Here is a 16,523-nt window from a genome sequence, read left to right as displayed (position 1 = left end):
TTTTTTTCTAAATTTCCCTGTTGTTAAACTAATACTCCCTCCGTCCACTTTTGATTGTCATGTTACATTTTTTGAAAGTCAATGTAACTAATTTTCAAAGTTAAATTAGATTACATAAATTCGATAATTTAAACACAAAATTTAGATATTCAAAAACTATACGAAAAGTACTAGAAATTGTAATTTTTTGCATATCAATATGATGAAAAAATACATTATAAAATGTTAGTCAAATTTCTTATCGTTGGACTCTAAAAGGGAAACCATGACAAATAAAAATGGACGAAGGGAGTACAATGCTAACAAATATGAAAAATAATTATATATGATTAGTGTATAAAATTAATTATTTAGACGTTGGAATGTTGATTAATATTCTTATCTTAATTGAAATTGATCTATGAAGGAAACATCTTATATTTTGTTTAGAATATTTCTATATGTTAATGTGTTACTGTGATATTGAGATATTTCTTAAAAAGTCAAAGTCATAATTTTTTTAATTATATGAGTATATATAAGTGTAAGTCGAACAAAGGATGATTATCATTTTATACGGAAGATATTGAATCATATCGATATTTATATAGGCGAGGAAGGGATGGAGTACTTTAAATTATGCGGTCATGAATGTTGGTCCGAACGCCGTTCTGTTACGTCATTTGTGTTTTCTTCTAAATTGTTGTTTCTTTTTTGGGTTATAATCTTAAAAATTGCCAACTCAAGATTGGGATATGACAATGATTTCCATAGAAACTTCTTACCTCACTTCTCTTGTTTTATTCCATGCTACTTGTGGTTCACAAAATTTACAATCACGATTCACTGCGATAAAAATAACTTTTAGGGGTAATAAATAAATATATTAATAAAAAGTGTTAAAGTTTTTACCGGCATTAGTTAAGTGTCATTAGATTCAATGTCGCTAAAGACTTTAGCGACATATACAAAGAGTGTTAATTGTCGCTAAAAATACATATTTAATGGCAATTGAGTTATTGCCGTTAATTAATTACCGCTAAATGTTATGTAGTGATTCAAACTAATTTCTCTTCAATTTTCATTAATCTTGATTAATGAATCATGTTTTTATTCTTAATTCAAATTGAAAGTTATTCTTTACCTTCTTTTTTCATTTGTTAGCTTATGACCTTTATGATAGGGAAAATTGAATTATGTCAATAATCAATATATATAATATATATTTTATTTTATAATCCATCTCTATCGTAGTCTATAAATTAATATATACTATACTCTCGTTATTAATTTATATGACATTTTTTTCGTTTGGCAAAATAAATTCAAAATCATTCTCCTTGTAATACTCATTATTCTATACTTTATTTTAATGATTTTAGAATTTCAAAATATCAAACATTGATAAGATAGTTTTCTTATAAACTACTTTTTAACCATTTTTTTCTTAATATTATTTTCCAGTTACAACTAATATAACATCAGTGTCTAACATACTGAAGATTATATCATTATACATTTTGTGTTTCTTTTTTTCAAATTTGACTTTACACCTTAATTAAGAATGCAAATAATGACACGCTGTATGCCTGCTTAATTAAAAATGTTGAACTGAGAATAAACGTTTTTGTGCCAAACCTAAAATCAAATTTTAGTAAAGAAAAAAAAAAGATACAGGAATAAGTGCACATTAATAATTGTTTTCATCTTGTTGTTAGTGGGATCGCTAAATAGATTTTTTTTTTTAAATTTGGTGTTTGATATTTATATTGGAGCTCGATTAATTCAAATTTGCGTTGCGTAAGGTTCATTTGTGGAAAGTGTTCCCTATAAAAAAAAACATACTCAAATCTCGAACCCGTGATCTTTAATTAAGAAAAAAACAGTCACATCCATCACACCACATCTTTTAATGATGGCTTAATAGATATTAAAATGAAAAGAAAAAAAAGATTCAAATGTGGTATTGACTTATTAATGATTGAAAAATAAGCAAGATATCGAACCTTGAGATGAGTTCATAATAAAAATTATATCTCTTAATTATTTGGGAGGTCAACCAATCCATCTCCCAAATAAAGTCGTTTGCTATGCAAACTGTATTGTTCTGGAATACTCCTAATTTTATGATGATAATTGATTAATTTATTCCACTCGAAATATGAAATAAAATAAATTCAAGTTAGATGAAATGAAATAGAATATTAGGATTAATTTATATCGTTAATTAAATATCATATAAATTTTATTTCAGGACTAATTATGAAATATTTCATCTTATACCAAACAATTGTTGAACTTGTATGTGCTTCACACAATCACACGTCAAATATCTCTCTTCTTCTTTTCTTTTGGGAAAAAGATTAGTTAAGGTGAAGAGAAAAGGTTCTTATAATATCAAAAATAAAAGAAAATTAAAATCAACATATAAAAATAATACACATGAAAAAATACAATAGAAAATCAAATCTAAATAAAAACATCACATACAATTTTAAGTTCTATAATGAAAAAATAAAAAGAACAAAAAGAATTCTATAATACGACGTTCTCTAAAAACATCTTCTCAATTCGGAAAGGAAAATTAATGTTAAAAATGTATGGAACTTAAGTCTGGTAGATCCATTCTACATTTTAAAAAAGTGTATAAATAGTGATATGATTAGTAATTATATTTATGTTTATAGGTAGGTTTTATTCATAATTTGAGATCTTTGGTTTTAATAAGATCTTTACGCTTCTATTTCAATAAAATATAATTAATGCTATTAGTTATTATAATTATAAAATAAAAAAATAAATAAAGGTGACCAGTCATGACAAAGAAATGTGGATCTTTTGGACTGCATAAAAGTAAAAAAAATGATTTAAATAAAAAATTTAAAAATAAAAAATTCTCCATACATTGCAGTGAGTCCTACGGCATGTCATTTGCAAAAAACTGAAACACAAATTAAATTATTGATTAAAATGAACATATTCATAAAAGTTTTGCATAAGAAAAATTATTTATCTGATATTAGTGAATGGAAAAACAATATTTTGACTGTACGTATTTTATCTGATATGAGCCATTTCATAATCAATGTGCAAATCAAATTACTCAAGACTAAAGGAGAATATTTTTGCAATTCTAAGAGAATTAAATTAAAATCTATCTGGAATCGAAATTAGTATAAAAACATATGGTGACTAGAGAGAGTTCTTCACTTTCAACTCGAAGATTGCGAGTTCGAGTCACCAAGAGAGCAAAAGGGGTGGGAGCTCCTCAATTTAACCCGGTCCGTCACGCTTTGGACATCGCCACCGGGATCGTTGAGGCCCCATGAAGACGGCTCTACTTCACTGGGAAGACGCGATACTCATTAGGGAGCGTCTGGTGACCAACGATTCCGGATTCCCCTGCCTTTCTGCCATAGTCTACACTTGTCCATCCAAATGGTCGACCTTGCCATCAAGTTGGGTCACTCGATCCTTGAGTGTTTCCTTAACACCTAGGGAGAGTAAAAAAAATAAAATATATAAAAACATATGGTGTCACATTTACCCTCATAGATCAAAATGAATCTAACTACAACTCATGTGATTAATTAATTTAATTTTTAATCTTGGCATGTTTGAACTATATCCAATCAATTTGAGCTCAATTACCAGATCGCTAAAAATGCAAGTATTAACATTGGTCAATTTCAAAAGCTTATATTTTTATTTTTTTTACCTTATGTTATTGATCAAAAACATGCATCAAACATTTTATGTGGCTATTTAAAATTACAAAATAATTCAGGATACATGTGCAATGCACGTAATAAGAAACTAATGTTAAGAAAAGTAGAAAATATTTTATGCCAAACTAAAGCTCACAGGTCGTACATACTAAAAACTTTATCCGTACTCCATATTTTTGTACAAAATTATACTCCATGTGTCTTTAATTACTTGTCCACTTTTGAATTGACACACCCATTAAGAAACAATGATTGATATAGTGAGTTTACCATTTTACCCTTATTAATTATGAAGTGAATGATTAAAAAACTTAAGATTTTCAACAAGTTTTATATTTTTCAAAGTAATTAATTAAGGATATAATAGGTAAAAAAAATGTCATTTCTTGATTTGTCAAAATAGACAAGTAATTATGGATAATTAAAAAAGGAAAAGTGGACAAGTAATTAGGGACGGAGGGAGTATATCCTAATTTGTCATGGTTTATTCATGGTTTAATGTGAGAATGTGCAATGACGAGAGATACGAAGACATAGGGGTGTACATGGTCGGGTTGGTTCGGGTTTTTCAAATATCAAACCAAACCATTAGTGTCGGATTTTTAAATCTATAAACCAAACCAAATCAATAAAACTCGGTTTTTTCAACCTCGGGTTTTTTCGGGTTTTTTTGGGTCAAGTATTCATACAAACATATAATTTACTTGTACTTCAAATATTTCTTTAGTCCTACCAAAATGCAACTATCTGAGGTGTTTCTTAAGAAAATAACACAAAAACTGATATGAGTAATGACACTAAAATATCCAACAAAAATAATAATAATAATAATGAAATTGTGTAAAACAAATATTGCAAATTAACAAGTCATAATGAAAATGATCATAATTTAAAAGTACTAAATCATGCTAAAATAAGTTTAATAAATATTAGTTACATGACTAAATATTAAAGGAAATTAAAATTAGATTATGTAATTGAATTGTCTAAACCAATGTAAAACCAAAGAACAAATATTTAATATTATTGTCATTCTTAGTGTTGAATTGATTTTATTTTTGCATTAGTATTAATTTGATTTTGATTTAAGCTTTATTATAATTACCAACAATTGAACCATTCAGATTTCTAAGTTTCAAACTTGAAATAATATATTAAAAGATAAAACTATGAAAAAGTATAAGAAATATTTAAAAATTATATCAAAGTAAATATTTTATGTATAAAATAAAATTTTAAAATTCTATATATAATGTCGGGTTGGTTTGATCTCGGGTTGATTTTTTTTTAGTTAAAACCAAATCAACCCAAATATAATCGAGTTTTTATTTTCAATACCAAACCAAGTCAAACCAATCACTATTCGAATCTTTTTCTCGATTTGACTCAATTTACGATTTGATTCGATTTTGTACGCAAGACATGTGTCATGAGAATGGATAGAGGCGGGCAACCGTAAGTAAGTTCATCTGAATCACTTTTATGAAAACAAAATTATATTTTATATAAAGTTAAAAGTTATTTTTTATATATATACTAAATGTTTAATCTCATTAATACGTCTACTTCAATCCATTAGTCAAATAATGTGATGGCACGTGTCAACATTAGAAACAGTAAGTAAATCAGTCAGTAATTATGTATAGTAGCTCACCCTAGCTACCTATTAATTTCTTTGTTCGCCCTACCAACTGAACCACTTTTGAAAAAAAAAAAAAAAAAACTGTGCGCAATTCATTTTCTTAACCGTTCCACCCGTTCTTAAATTCCATTAACTCTCAAGTTTCATCTATACATATTCTATCTCTAATAATAATGAAGAATCATCATTGCATTTCAATACTCTTAATTTTACAGATTCAATTTTTTTTGCATCAATATTGCATTTGAATTTGGTACACATACATACATACATACATATTGAAGTACTAATCACAGTGCTTAAGAATTAATTAGCCATGGGAAGAAATTGTGGAAATGAAGCAAAATGGGAATTGGCATCAGAGATTTGTGATCTGTCTAAAGGTGTTCCTTGTTGTTCTCTGTGTACTACAGATTCCGCATTCATAGACTGGTATCTTCTTCTTGACGTACGCCCCCTTTATTCATATATTATCTTTCTGTTTTCTGTATTTGGGTGAGCTTAATTTGATGGTTGTGATTTACTTGAGAGTTGATCGATCAGGTGGATGAGGGTGTTGGAGTAGATGTGATTAAGCAGCGATATCGTAAACTAGGTACTAGTTTGTATTTTCAAACTCTGTTTTTCTTATAATTTGATTTGATTTGATTTTGATTGTAGCATTGCAGCTTCACCCTGATAAGAACAAACATCCCAAAGCTCACATTGCATTCAAGTTGCTTTCCCAGGTACCTAGGGCCTAGCCATATATATCAAAATTTGGTACTCCCTCCGTCCCAATTTATGAGATATTTTTCAAATTTCAAAATTCAAACAAGTCTTTTCATTATGATTGATGTTAGGGAGAAGTCAATTCACTAACTTTAAACAAGTATTTTTGAGACGGTCAATACTAAATTGTTGATTGGATAAGTACACGATCAATCCACTATACGTGCAGGATGCAAAAAGCAAAAAAGTTATGCTTGCATTTCAAGGTTCTAAGTACATAATAGTAGTTAGTTATACATGAATTTGAAGTGGAAAACAAGACTAATGAATAGTCGTTGTTTCCTTATCTATGCTTCTGAATAATTAGCTATCATTACCCATTTTTGATTAATTACCAAAAGCTCTCATCTTGTTTTGGTACAGGCATATGTTTGCCTGACGGATGAAGCAAGCAGAGAGGCTTTTGAAACAGACAGAAGAAACCACACATGCCCAAAGTGCTCCATAAAATCAACTGAAGAAACACCTAGACATACAAATGTTGCACAAGTAGCCAAAACATTTCCTCCTCCACATAAGGCACGGACAGTTTCCAGAAGCATTTCACGGCGTGTTAAAGAACTTAAAGCCAGATTTACTGAAGAAGTTTCAGTAATAAACACCTGCTTGAAGGCGAAGTCTTCACTATCTACTTACTCAATGAACCAACCTCAGACTTTCAGAAGAAGAAATGAGACACCGATCTTCAACCCATCGAATTATGAGTTACAAGGTTATCCTCATCTTAGCAATTATAGGAAGTTGCTTCATAGATTTCAGGAAAGAAACACTGACAAACATGTTTCTAGCTACCCAGTGTTTGAGCCCAGATCAGAAAAAGAAGCCTATGTACATAGAACCAGCTCTAAGAACATGTTCTACAACTAACAGTTGTTATGCTTCTATTCTATGATGCACCTTTCAGGTTGTCTAATGACTCATTACTGTTTGGATCATACCGCACTGAAAAATAAAACTTACAACTAGCAAATGACGTTCCCTTAAAGTTTTCAACTTCTTCATATCATAGACAAATCAGAGTTCAAATACCTGTAAAAGATGTGTTTTAATGATTAAATAAAAGAAGGGCTTTACTGAATATTAGGAAACAAAGCAAGATTTTAACAGGCCAGAAGTGTTGTTCCATATCTTTATATATGGTACAAAAAAGAACTCTTTTGTTGTATCACCTATTCATTGACTTGATAGAAAACTTCACCATTTGAGTGTGAAGGCATTTTTTCCAGGAACTCGTCCAAAGCATTCCTTGATCTTCTAATAACCTTGGGACGCTTCATTCTTAGATTGTTTTAACCAGAAGTTCATCCTCATTGTAGGCTCATTCTGCTTTAGGAGATCATTTGGCTAATTTGAGGATACCATCATCTACCAATGGTTGCACTTCCTTCTTCACAAGCTTGTGTACCATAGCACTTGAAGTTTCCAACAATGCACTAATTACTTTCGCACTGCAAATTGTAAAAGAAGTCAGAAAGAAGTTGTTTCTCTGCAAATTTGATTGGAAGGAGGAAATGTGTTCAACCAACCAACCTGTGGCCTTGAGCCCAAATTGAACATTTTCCTTTCAGCGCTTTTTCATACAAAGTGCAAGCAAAAGAAGGGGAGTCCAAGATCAGTTTTCTGATGGTCCTGCTAGAATGGAAGTCTTCAAAGAGATGTTGTTCATCTGACCCCTCCATTTTAGGATGTGCTGCCAGAGATGCTATAACACCATGTAAGGTTTCCAACTTTCCATCTAAAGTTGGACTAAGGATGCTGTCAGCACCTCCCATGGCAACCTATATCAAACCAAAATGAGTGGAACATCTAGATTTAGCATGTTTAAAGCACTAAAGACAGTCATATTTCCAGATTAAGTACAGAGTGAGTTACAGATGAAGTGGGTCAACATGTAATGTCACAACCCAAAGTTTATTAACTATGAAGTCTAAAAATAAAATAAAAGGAGGAATAGTTCAGGAAATACATCCAACATTTGTTCAGGACATAGTGGTACCTAAAGGTTATGATACATTGAAAGTACAACAATTTTATTAATCAAACAGGATAATACCTCATATATGACATCTTTACCGAAGTTTGATCTTAGCAATTCCTCAGCCATCTCACAACATGCATCAATGAGTTTCTGCATTATTGATCAGGAATGGCTTGGTAAAGGGGATAAAGGTGAGTGTGTAAAGGAGGGGAATACAAAATTCATTTTATAAAGGATGTGGCTGAAGGAAAGGATCACAGAAAGTGAAATAGGCAAGGCAGCAAGCTTGATAACTGAGAACAAGAAACAACTCTATAGATATCTGAATGAGAAAATAGAAAACATTGACCTCAGCTAGCCCACTATGGACCAATAATTCTTGCCGCCTTGTAAGAGGATCCTTCTTTCCTCCTTCATTCACAAGTGAACTCTCGGTAACATCAGCATCTTCTTTACCAGCTTCACCAAGCCCTGAAGTTTCTGTTTCATTTACTTCTGATGGGCTCTGTCAAATTGTAAGATAAAACAATGATTAAATTTAGCTGCACTGCTTACAAGGTACTTTTTTTTATAAGATGATAACTGTAATTTCAAGAAAAGCTTAAAAAGTACCTTGGTGACAAGCGAAGGAACAGATGAACCAAGGGCTGCGAGCTCATCAGGGCTGAAATGGCGCGAGCTATTTGGATGCAGTAATTGCAACAATGGGCGCCTACCATTCTGTGACAACAACCACAATTAAAAAAAACACAGGATACATACACAAAAGTTGATTGGGGGGGGGGGNGGGGAGGGGAGTTTTCTACACCAATGAAGGACGGACCTGATCTGAAAGAAGCTCCTTCAGAATTCCTTCAAGCTCACGAATGATGACCTGCAAAGAGGTCAACCTGACCAGCTTTAAAAGTAGAACTCTTTGATAACAGATTAGGAAAAGCAGCTGGAACAAACCTTTGATAGAAGTTTTGTGTCATCGACAATTGAAAGGATGGAGACAAGCACCTGAAAGTTATTGAGAACAGAAGCTGTGAAAATAATAGGAGCATAAAGGTACTAATAAATGAGAGAAGGTGCATGGATGAAGACCGGTAGTATCTGAAAGAAGGCACGATGGATGCAAATAGACCAAAGCATTTAGAAAATGCAAGAAAAGCATGCTTACCAAAGCCCCACATTTATCACGTGCTACCTTTCCAACCTTGTCTTTCATCCCTTTGATGATCTTCTTCCGCTCCTAAAACAGGAAAGTCCAAATGGCATTTGAAATCCGTTCACGAACAGAAAATCCACTAGGACAAGTTTCAGACATAAAGAATGCTCAAAAACCTTTGCGCTCCCATGTTTGATGCAGAATATCCCAATCTTGGATCCATCCTTTGTGTGAATCATCCGAACAAGGTCTGGACTTGACAACTGCTGGATTATTTCTGCAGCAGAAGTCTTGGAACAGACTTAAATTTAGAAAGGGATGTTCACAATAAGCCAACTCATTAATACCTCATTAAGGTTTCTGAGGTACCTTATCAGCAATAGTTAAGTATTCCACAAGTGCCCTGTGTATAATTGAGTGGTCCAGTATCCCTTTCTCCATAATAGGCTGAAGTACAGAGGTCATGTGCCGTATAACTGAACCCTTTTGAAGCTGTAGGTTGGATATAACGTCAACTAGCCTGGAAGTATCATAAAATGTGAATGGCAGCTAAATTAGGAAATAAATGCATTCATTAAGTACAAATATGAATACAACGTAAAGTATATTTATCGAAAAAGAATCAACATAAATGCATCAGTTTTAACACCAAATTTTGCTATCAATACACATAGTAAGGTGATTAGCAATTTAATGAACAATATCAGATGAAGGAGCAACAGTAAGGCGATATTTAAGAGAAAATGTCAAGCAGAGTAAAACAAAAAAATATCATAAGGATATCCTGTTGAAGAAGAAAAAACATGTCCCAAGCTGACATCACAACCTAGAAAACTTTTAAATTGTCTAAAGTACGCATGCAGCATGCTGTCACTAACAGCTAGGAATTACCTTGCTTCCTTCGCTGAGATCAAATCTTTGAACAACTGAAGCTCTGGGGAATACAGCTCCATCAGAAGAGTTTGTTTTTGAGCTGCATTTCCCAACTGATAAGCATGTTCAACAACTGCAATAGTAAAACCAGTGTTTTATTAAGGGAATTACTGGAAAGAAACCTTTCTCCCAAAATTACAGCTGTCAACAGCTAATGAACTGATTTTTAAACAGAAAAGTAGGATCGAGCAAAATAGAACGAAATCTGTGGCAAAAAATTAATCAAAACCAAGTTCACAGCAATAGGACAGGTCATCTTACCAAGTGAACCAACCATATGCCTAAGAAGAGTAGCAACATGCCCATGAAGAGCAGAAATAAATTGTGCCTGCTGCTCTTTGGATGCTGCAAAGCACAAAAGAAAATGTCAAATAAAGGACAAATAAGATTTTTTTTTAGTTAATAAAAATGCTCGGAAGTATAATTAGTACCAGTGTTTTCAAAAACGTTTCTGGGGCGAGTCTCGGGGCGGGGTGTACCAAAAACGCTCCGAGGCGTAAAGTAAAGACGTAGATCCATAAGGCGTAAGTTCTAAAATTTGAGGCATAAGCCTAGAACATGAAAACGTAAGTCCTGGGCGTAAAAAATGTAGGCCCGGGAGTTTTTAAATTTTATTTAACCTTTTTTGCTTTAAATCATAGTTTTTATTATTAGTGTAATGATATTTCTCAAATAGTAATTATAATACTTTTTTTCTTTATTATTGATTATTAATACTTATCTCAAATAAATATAATTTTTTATATATTATAGGTTATTTATAAAAAAATATTATTAAAATCATTGAAAGGTTTACTTTTGCTTATTTTATTAGTAATAAAACTAAAAAACTGAATATAGATGAGACTACGCCCCGTAGATCCGTGGGACTTACGCCCCGTGTCTTGAGGCTTGCGCCTCGCCCCGTACTGTATAAAACGCCTAGCCTCATGCCCCCGCCTTTTAAAACACTGATTAGTACAAAATTACCATTATCAAGCATCTTTGTCACCAGATGAACTGCATAGGTATTGGTAGCAAGAGTGATAAAATGAGGTCGAATCTCCACAAACACAGCATTCCTTTCATCTTGTGTACAATGTTTCACACAAGTCTATTAATAACAAAAAAAAGAGTTAGCAAAAGAGTTGGCAAAACCATTAGGAGCATCATAAATCCTTGTCATTAACAAGAAGAAGAGGGAGGATAGAACCTGAAGAACACGAGAAGAAACATGGGAGCTTGCTATTTCAGGGATCTTCCCTTTCATTTTCTTCAAAGCATCACTCACCAATCTGCATCAATGGATAAAAAGAATAAAAGACGTTATAAAGACCAAGTAACAAATAAATTACAATCTTCCAGCAAGATTCAGAATCAACTCAAATGTTTGAAGTTGTATGACAGAACACCTCGATCTTTCTTCTTTCGCAATATTTCGAGTTCTCATCTTCTCCCATAGTGATGCTAGCTCCTATTATAAGACCAGTGGATGAATGACAAAGTGAGCATATCTAGATAACACAAACAGTTTTGCAAAAACAAACAATCAACTAGCAGAGTATTCATGAAGTCATTTAAGGTGGAGGCACCATAGTGATAAACATTTAACCTCTACACAAACATACAATGCTAAGCTGAAATATCAAAGCTGAGGTCTTACAATCCCAAATCCAAAGAAAAGTGCAAAATTTTTAACTGTAATATCAAGAAATATTTCAATTCAAATGTTAAAACACAGATCAAATCCAGTTTCGCACCTAGTCTTTTTGTAAATTCAAGATATCCTTGCATTTCCGATAAATGGGTCAATGTGTCGATTTCACTAGGACAATAGAGATGGAATAAAACATATTTAAGAAAAACAACAAAAAATGAAAAGAAGTACAATTGAGCATGCTGTCTTTCAGCATAGCGATTGGAAAAGAAAAAAATAGCTTGAGAACATTGTCAGGAGCACTATAAAAGCAACTAAAAGCTTTAGAAAAATGCAGTACTTGCTCCAATGTGTAATGCTTCTTCCTCTTCTTCTTCCTTGCTTCAGCTAGCTCCTGCAGTAAAACCCCATTACCAATATATCAAGCAAAAGAAGATTTAGCAGCTAAAAATTATAACTTTTTCAACAGAACTATGGGCGACATCACCAAAAACTTAAACAAGCAAAAAAACAATTTCGGAACTGAAATTTCAACCTTTTAACCATTTGAATTCCCCCTTCACCAAAATTTTGGACAGAAATATTGGCATACCTTTGCCTGTATACGACGCTCTCGCTTGGATTCAACTGGGACATGAGGCTTGGGTTGTTGCTTCTTATCTCCAAGCTGCTTTATCGATTTATGGGGTTTCTTCAGAACCTTGTCCGTTGATGATTTCAGTTTCTTCGGAGCTGATTTACCTCCGGCTGCTGGTGCATGCTTTCGCTTTTTGGAATCGTCTGGTTTTGCCGCCATTGTTGTCAAGTGTTGAGTTCTGCGTATTGGGGTTTTGCAAGGGTTTATAGTTTGTGGCGCTTTTGCAGAGTCGTCTTGAACCCTAAAACTTAGAAGCTTTTAAAAATCTGTTTTCTTCAAGTTAGCCTTTTTATTTTATGGCATTTTTTTAGTATTTGTTAGGGTGTATATAGTATATTAAATTAGTAATTATACATTAGTTATGCTTATGCTTAGATTATTTTTAATAATATATTTTTGAATTTTGATGGACAATTATATCTTTAATCATATTAATACATGCATTAAAATTCCTTGCATAAATTTTCATGTATTAGTTATGCGTACATAAATATTTAATATGGAAAATGGCCAAAAATATCGTTCAACTGTTTGAAATAGATTAAGTAGGCGTTTGGTCATGCGATATCATATCATATGAAATCATGAGATGAAATCAACGTTTGGACATGCGATTTCACACTGATTTCATATCATGAGATGGAGTTCCATATTCTTCAAAAATCATGATTTGGAATTTTTCAAATACAAAAATTGATCCACAAGTTTATATTTTGTTTAAACAACCTCATATTTATATCTAATAGCCATTTATTTCATATGTAAATAAAATTTATAATCATATCATAATTTTTTAAAATTTATAATTATCACCAACATAAAATTTATTATTACTTTAAATCAATTCTTACTTTATCATTTATATTCATCAAATTCATTATTTTTTATCAAATTTATTTTTCAACCAAATTTCTTACTACTACTTATGTTAGAGGAACGAATAACGAAACTATACGACATAATAAAAAAATAGTTTTTTCATCTACATTGAGTGAACAAGACTGACCGCAATAGCTTTGTAATAATTTATTATGCGATTTTACAAAATTTTATTTATTTTGTAAGATTGAATAAATAGTTGGGACTATTTTAATAATTTTACAACTTATGAAATTTTTGTGTTTATGAAAAAATATACAACACAAAAACTTCAAATCAAATGTTCAAACAAACTTCAATTTCATCTTATGATTACATACCATGATTTCATATCGCATGGCTAACGGGCCCTAAATATACCCTTAAACAATTTTTTGGCTTAACAGTATCCTTCCTGTCTTACCATTGGACCACCATTGGACCAGACTACCCTTCTGTTTAACGGAAAAGTTATATGGTATCTCATATGTGTATTAACATGCCACATAGATCTCCACATGTGCACGCCCACCCCACCACCTCCACATAAACGTTTAATAGCCTTGATTTCACCCCTTATCCACATTCATCATTTTCTTTATAAAGACTCAAAGAAGCTTCCTTTCACCGGCCCTAATTTCATCCTTTTCCCTCATTTCATCTCTTTCTCCATTAAAAGACCTAAGAAACTTTCATTCACTATAGAGATTTCGAAATGTCCGAGACCCAAAGTAAATTGTAAATTAATTTGAGGTTTGGATATTTATATACAAACTTTTATTGATTAAATTAGCAATAAGTATTTCTGTAAATTATTACGTAAACTTGATGATTGAATTTGTACACTATATGTAGGTCACTTCATATGGATATTGAGAGTGGCAAGACAAACAACAACTCTCACCAAACGTCGTAACTGTCATAATGGACCTAAAAGATAAATTGAATATCATGAAGGTTGAAAAAAATAAATTGAAAAAGATTGTCGATGGAATGGAAGAGGCTGAAAGGGACAACCTGAAAATGATAATTGAAGAAATGAAATTTATTTCAGCCAAGATGCTAGAAAAGTTATGATTTTAGAGAAGAAAATAAAAAAGTTGAAAACTATTATTTTCATTTCATATTCATTGTTTTTGTTGTAAGGATCATAAAGTGAATGTATGTTCTTTATGAAGTGGATGTTTAGGACTCAATGTATGAATTGAATGTTTGTTCATGGTGTATTACCTATGTTGTTTGTATTTTGTAATGAAATTATAGTACTTATGTTGAATTGAGTATTTCATTTGATTGTAATGAAGTTGAATTGGAAAATTGTAGTTCGAACAGATTCAATTCTGGATAAAAAAAAATGCTTTGAAACACTACTTACTTATGTTATAGAAGGAGGATATATGCATTACAAAATCGGTATCAAAGTTGGTCAATAGAGAACGGAATGCATTACCAACATTAAGTAAAAAAATGAAAATAAACTTCGCAAGATCTAGACAAAAATCAAACATAATGCTTCACCAAACTAAGTAGAGAAACTGTAAATAACCTTCACAAAATCTGGACATAAACTAAGTAGAGAACTGATAAAGAAATGCATTGGTAACATTAAGTAAACACTAGAAATAAACTTCACAAAATTTGGACAAAAATAAAAAATGAATGATTCACCAAACTTCACAACTTATTATCAACTTCAAGGCAAAAACAAACATAAGCATTCATTGTTTTACATCTACCAAATTTAACTCAAAATAAACATAACCATTAATTGTTTTGCATCTACTAACTTCTACCCAAACTAAATAAAATCATTCATTGTTTTGTTTCTCCAACTTGAAGAAAAAATAAATAAAAACAGTCAACTTAGTACACTATCCAGAATAGTTTATATCGATCTCCCATTAACCTTTTTTGTCTTCAACTTGCCCATCTTCTCTCCCCCCCCCCCCCCCCNCCCCCCCCCCCCCCCCACCCGGTTGCTAGTGATAACTTCTTGTTCTTTCCAAGTGAGCTTAGTGGGCAAGTAAGATAAATCTATAGGCTCACTAATTTCAGAACGACCACCTCTAAAAGATATCACTTTATTTATATTTGACCTAGTTGATTCATCCTCACCTTAAGTTTTGTGACATTTTCATATATGACTTGAGGTCTTATATTTGGATCACTTTTAGACTTTCTAACAGGACCAAATGATTCATATTGTTATTGTGACAGTTTAGGTATGTGCATAAAATGATATTCTTCCTCTTATGTTGGTCTAGGGGCTATAGGGTCTGTACTATTAATATGATAAACTTCGAACTTTTTCTTCTTCAACTTTTTCTTCATCTTCTTCCTCATTTCTGCCTCTAATTTTTCTTCAATGTTTTTCGTTCTTCTTCTTTAAAAACTGAAAACAAATGTGCTAAGAACTTTGGAGTAAAGTCAACTACATAGTACTAAAAACATGGAGATATGTAATGATAAAAGTTATTACCTTGCATGTCCGTGTATTGTGAGTTGATGCACCACACACTTACTACATGTCATTTTAGTTTCTTTTCTTGAGTGAGTCCACTCTCCTGCTCTTTTAATTACTGCGTTCTTTTGATCTTTGGTCTTTCAACAGTTTTCACAAAATTAGGTGGGTCCATTGCATGTTCTGGCAAAACATTCTAGAATTTTTACTCTTACATTCATCAACTTGGCCCTATATGTCATCAAGTAAGCCTCCTTACTATACCATCAATTAATTTCATTCTTTCGTTCTATCTTCTTGTACAATATAACTTTGATGGCATGTGGACGGGGAATGCCAATCAACTGTCATGACCTACATGTACATTTTTTCTCCACTAAGATGTCTATCTTCACCCTCAGACACTTCATATTCAAGATCACCATTGAAATCAACATTCTATAATTGGGCTATCTTCATGTATGCAATGACAAATTTCATACACTTAAGACTATAATAGTAGTCCATTTACTTGCATTCTATTCTTTCTCTCTAACCTCTTCATTATCTTGATTCTTATAACTTCAAGCATTTTTAAGATTGGCTTGCCTCTTGCTTTAAAGATTCAAGAGTTGAAGGACTTTATGAAATTATTATCCACTATTTGATTTTTGCATATAGTATCCAAATCTGGTGGATACCTAAGCAAATTCTTGACAACATTTTTTGATAATGCACCAAATGCACTCAAGTAGTACTTAGAATTTTCCT

General features: G+C 32.0%; 2 protein-coding genes across 2 annotated transcripts; one reads left to right on the top strand and one right to left on the bottom strand.

Annotated features, from left to right (window-relative positions):
* The first annotated feature begins 5,665 nt into the window (after positions 1 to 5,665).
* On the top strand, positions 5,666 to 7,041 carry LOC125854806 (uncharacterized). Its single transcript, XM_049534392.1, has 4 exons — positions 5,666 to 5,797; positions 5,893 to 5,944; positions 6,010 to 6,077; positions 6,484 to 7,041. Exons 1-4 carry the CDS (start codon positions 5,666 to 5,668, stop codon positions 6,985 to 6,987), a joined length of 756 nt encoding a protein of 251 aa, XP_049390349.1. The 3' UTR covers positions 6,988 to 7,041.
* Positions 7,042 to 7,095: 54 nt separating this feature from the next.
* LOC125853788 (pumilio homolog 24) lies at positions 7,096 to 12,712 on the bottom strand. Its single transcript, XM_049533540.1, has 17 exons — positions 12,410 to 12,712; positions 12,158 to 12,211; positions 11,573 to 11,634; positions 11,374 to 11,455; positions 11,151 to 11,274; positions 10,443 to 10,526; positions 10,140 to 10,254; positions 9,618 to 9,768; positions 9,425 to 9,538; positions 9,261 to 9,332; positions 9,050 to 9,100; positions 8,922 to 8,972; positions 8,711 to 8,818; positions 8,448 to 8,603; positions 8,174 to 8,248; positions 7,651 to 7,898; positions 7,096 to 7,568 (listed from the first exon to the last, which is right to left on the bottom strand). The coding sequence occupies exons 1-17, from the start codon at positions 12,611 to 12,613 to the stop codon at positions 7,457 to 7,459; spliced, it is 1,863 nt and encodes a 620-aa protein (XP_049389497.1). The 5' UTR covers positions 12,614 to 12,712; the 3' UTR covers positions 7,096 to 7,456.
* Positions 12,713 to 16,523: the final 3,811 nt, after the last annotated feature.

The sequence above is a fragment of the Solanum stenotomum genome, chromosome 1, assembly GCF_019186545.1.
Source record: "Solanum stenotomum isolate F172 chromosome 1, ASM1918654v1, whole genome shotgun sequence".
Taxonomy (NCBI): Eukaryota; Viridiplantae; Streptophyta; class Magnoliopsida; order Solanales; family Solanaceae; genus Solanum; species Solanum stenotomum.
This window is presented reverse-complemented; position numbering and strand designations above follow the sequence as displayed.

Coding starts and splice junctions, on each gene's coding strand:
- LOC125853788 (XM_049533540.1), bottom strand. CDS start 12,613: ATGGCGGCAAAACCAGACGATTCCAAAAAGCGAAAGCATGCACCAGCA. Junction 9,333..9,424: donor TCAAACATGGGAGCGCAAAG/GTTTTTGAGCAT, acceptor TTCCTGTTTTAG/GAGCGGAAGAAGATCATCAA. Junction 7,899..8,173: donor GTAAAGATGTCATATATGAG/GTATTATCCTGT, acceptor GGTTTGATATAG/GTTGCCATGGGAGGTGCTGA.
- LOC125854806 (XM_049534392.1), top strand. CDS start 5,666: ATGGGAAGAAATTGTGGAAATGAAGCAAAATGGGAATTGGCATCAGAG. Junction 5,798..5,892: donor ACTGGTATCTTCTTCTTGAC/GTACGCCCCCTT, acceptor TTGATCGATCAG/GTGGATGAGGGTGTTGGAGT. Junction 5,945..6,009: donor GCAGCGATATCGTAAACTAG/GTACTAGTTTGT, acceptor TTTTGATTGTAG/CATTGCAGCTTCACCCTGAT.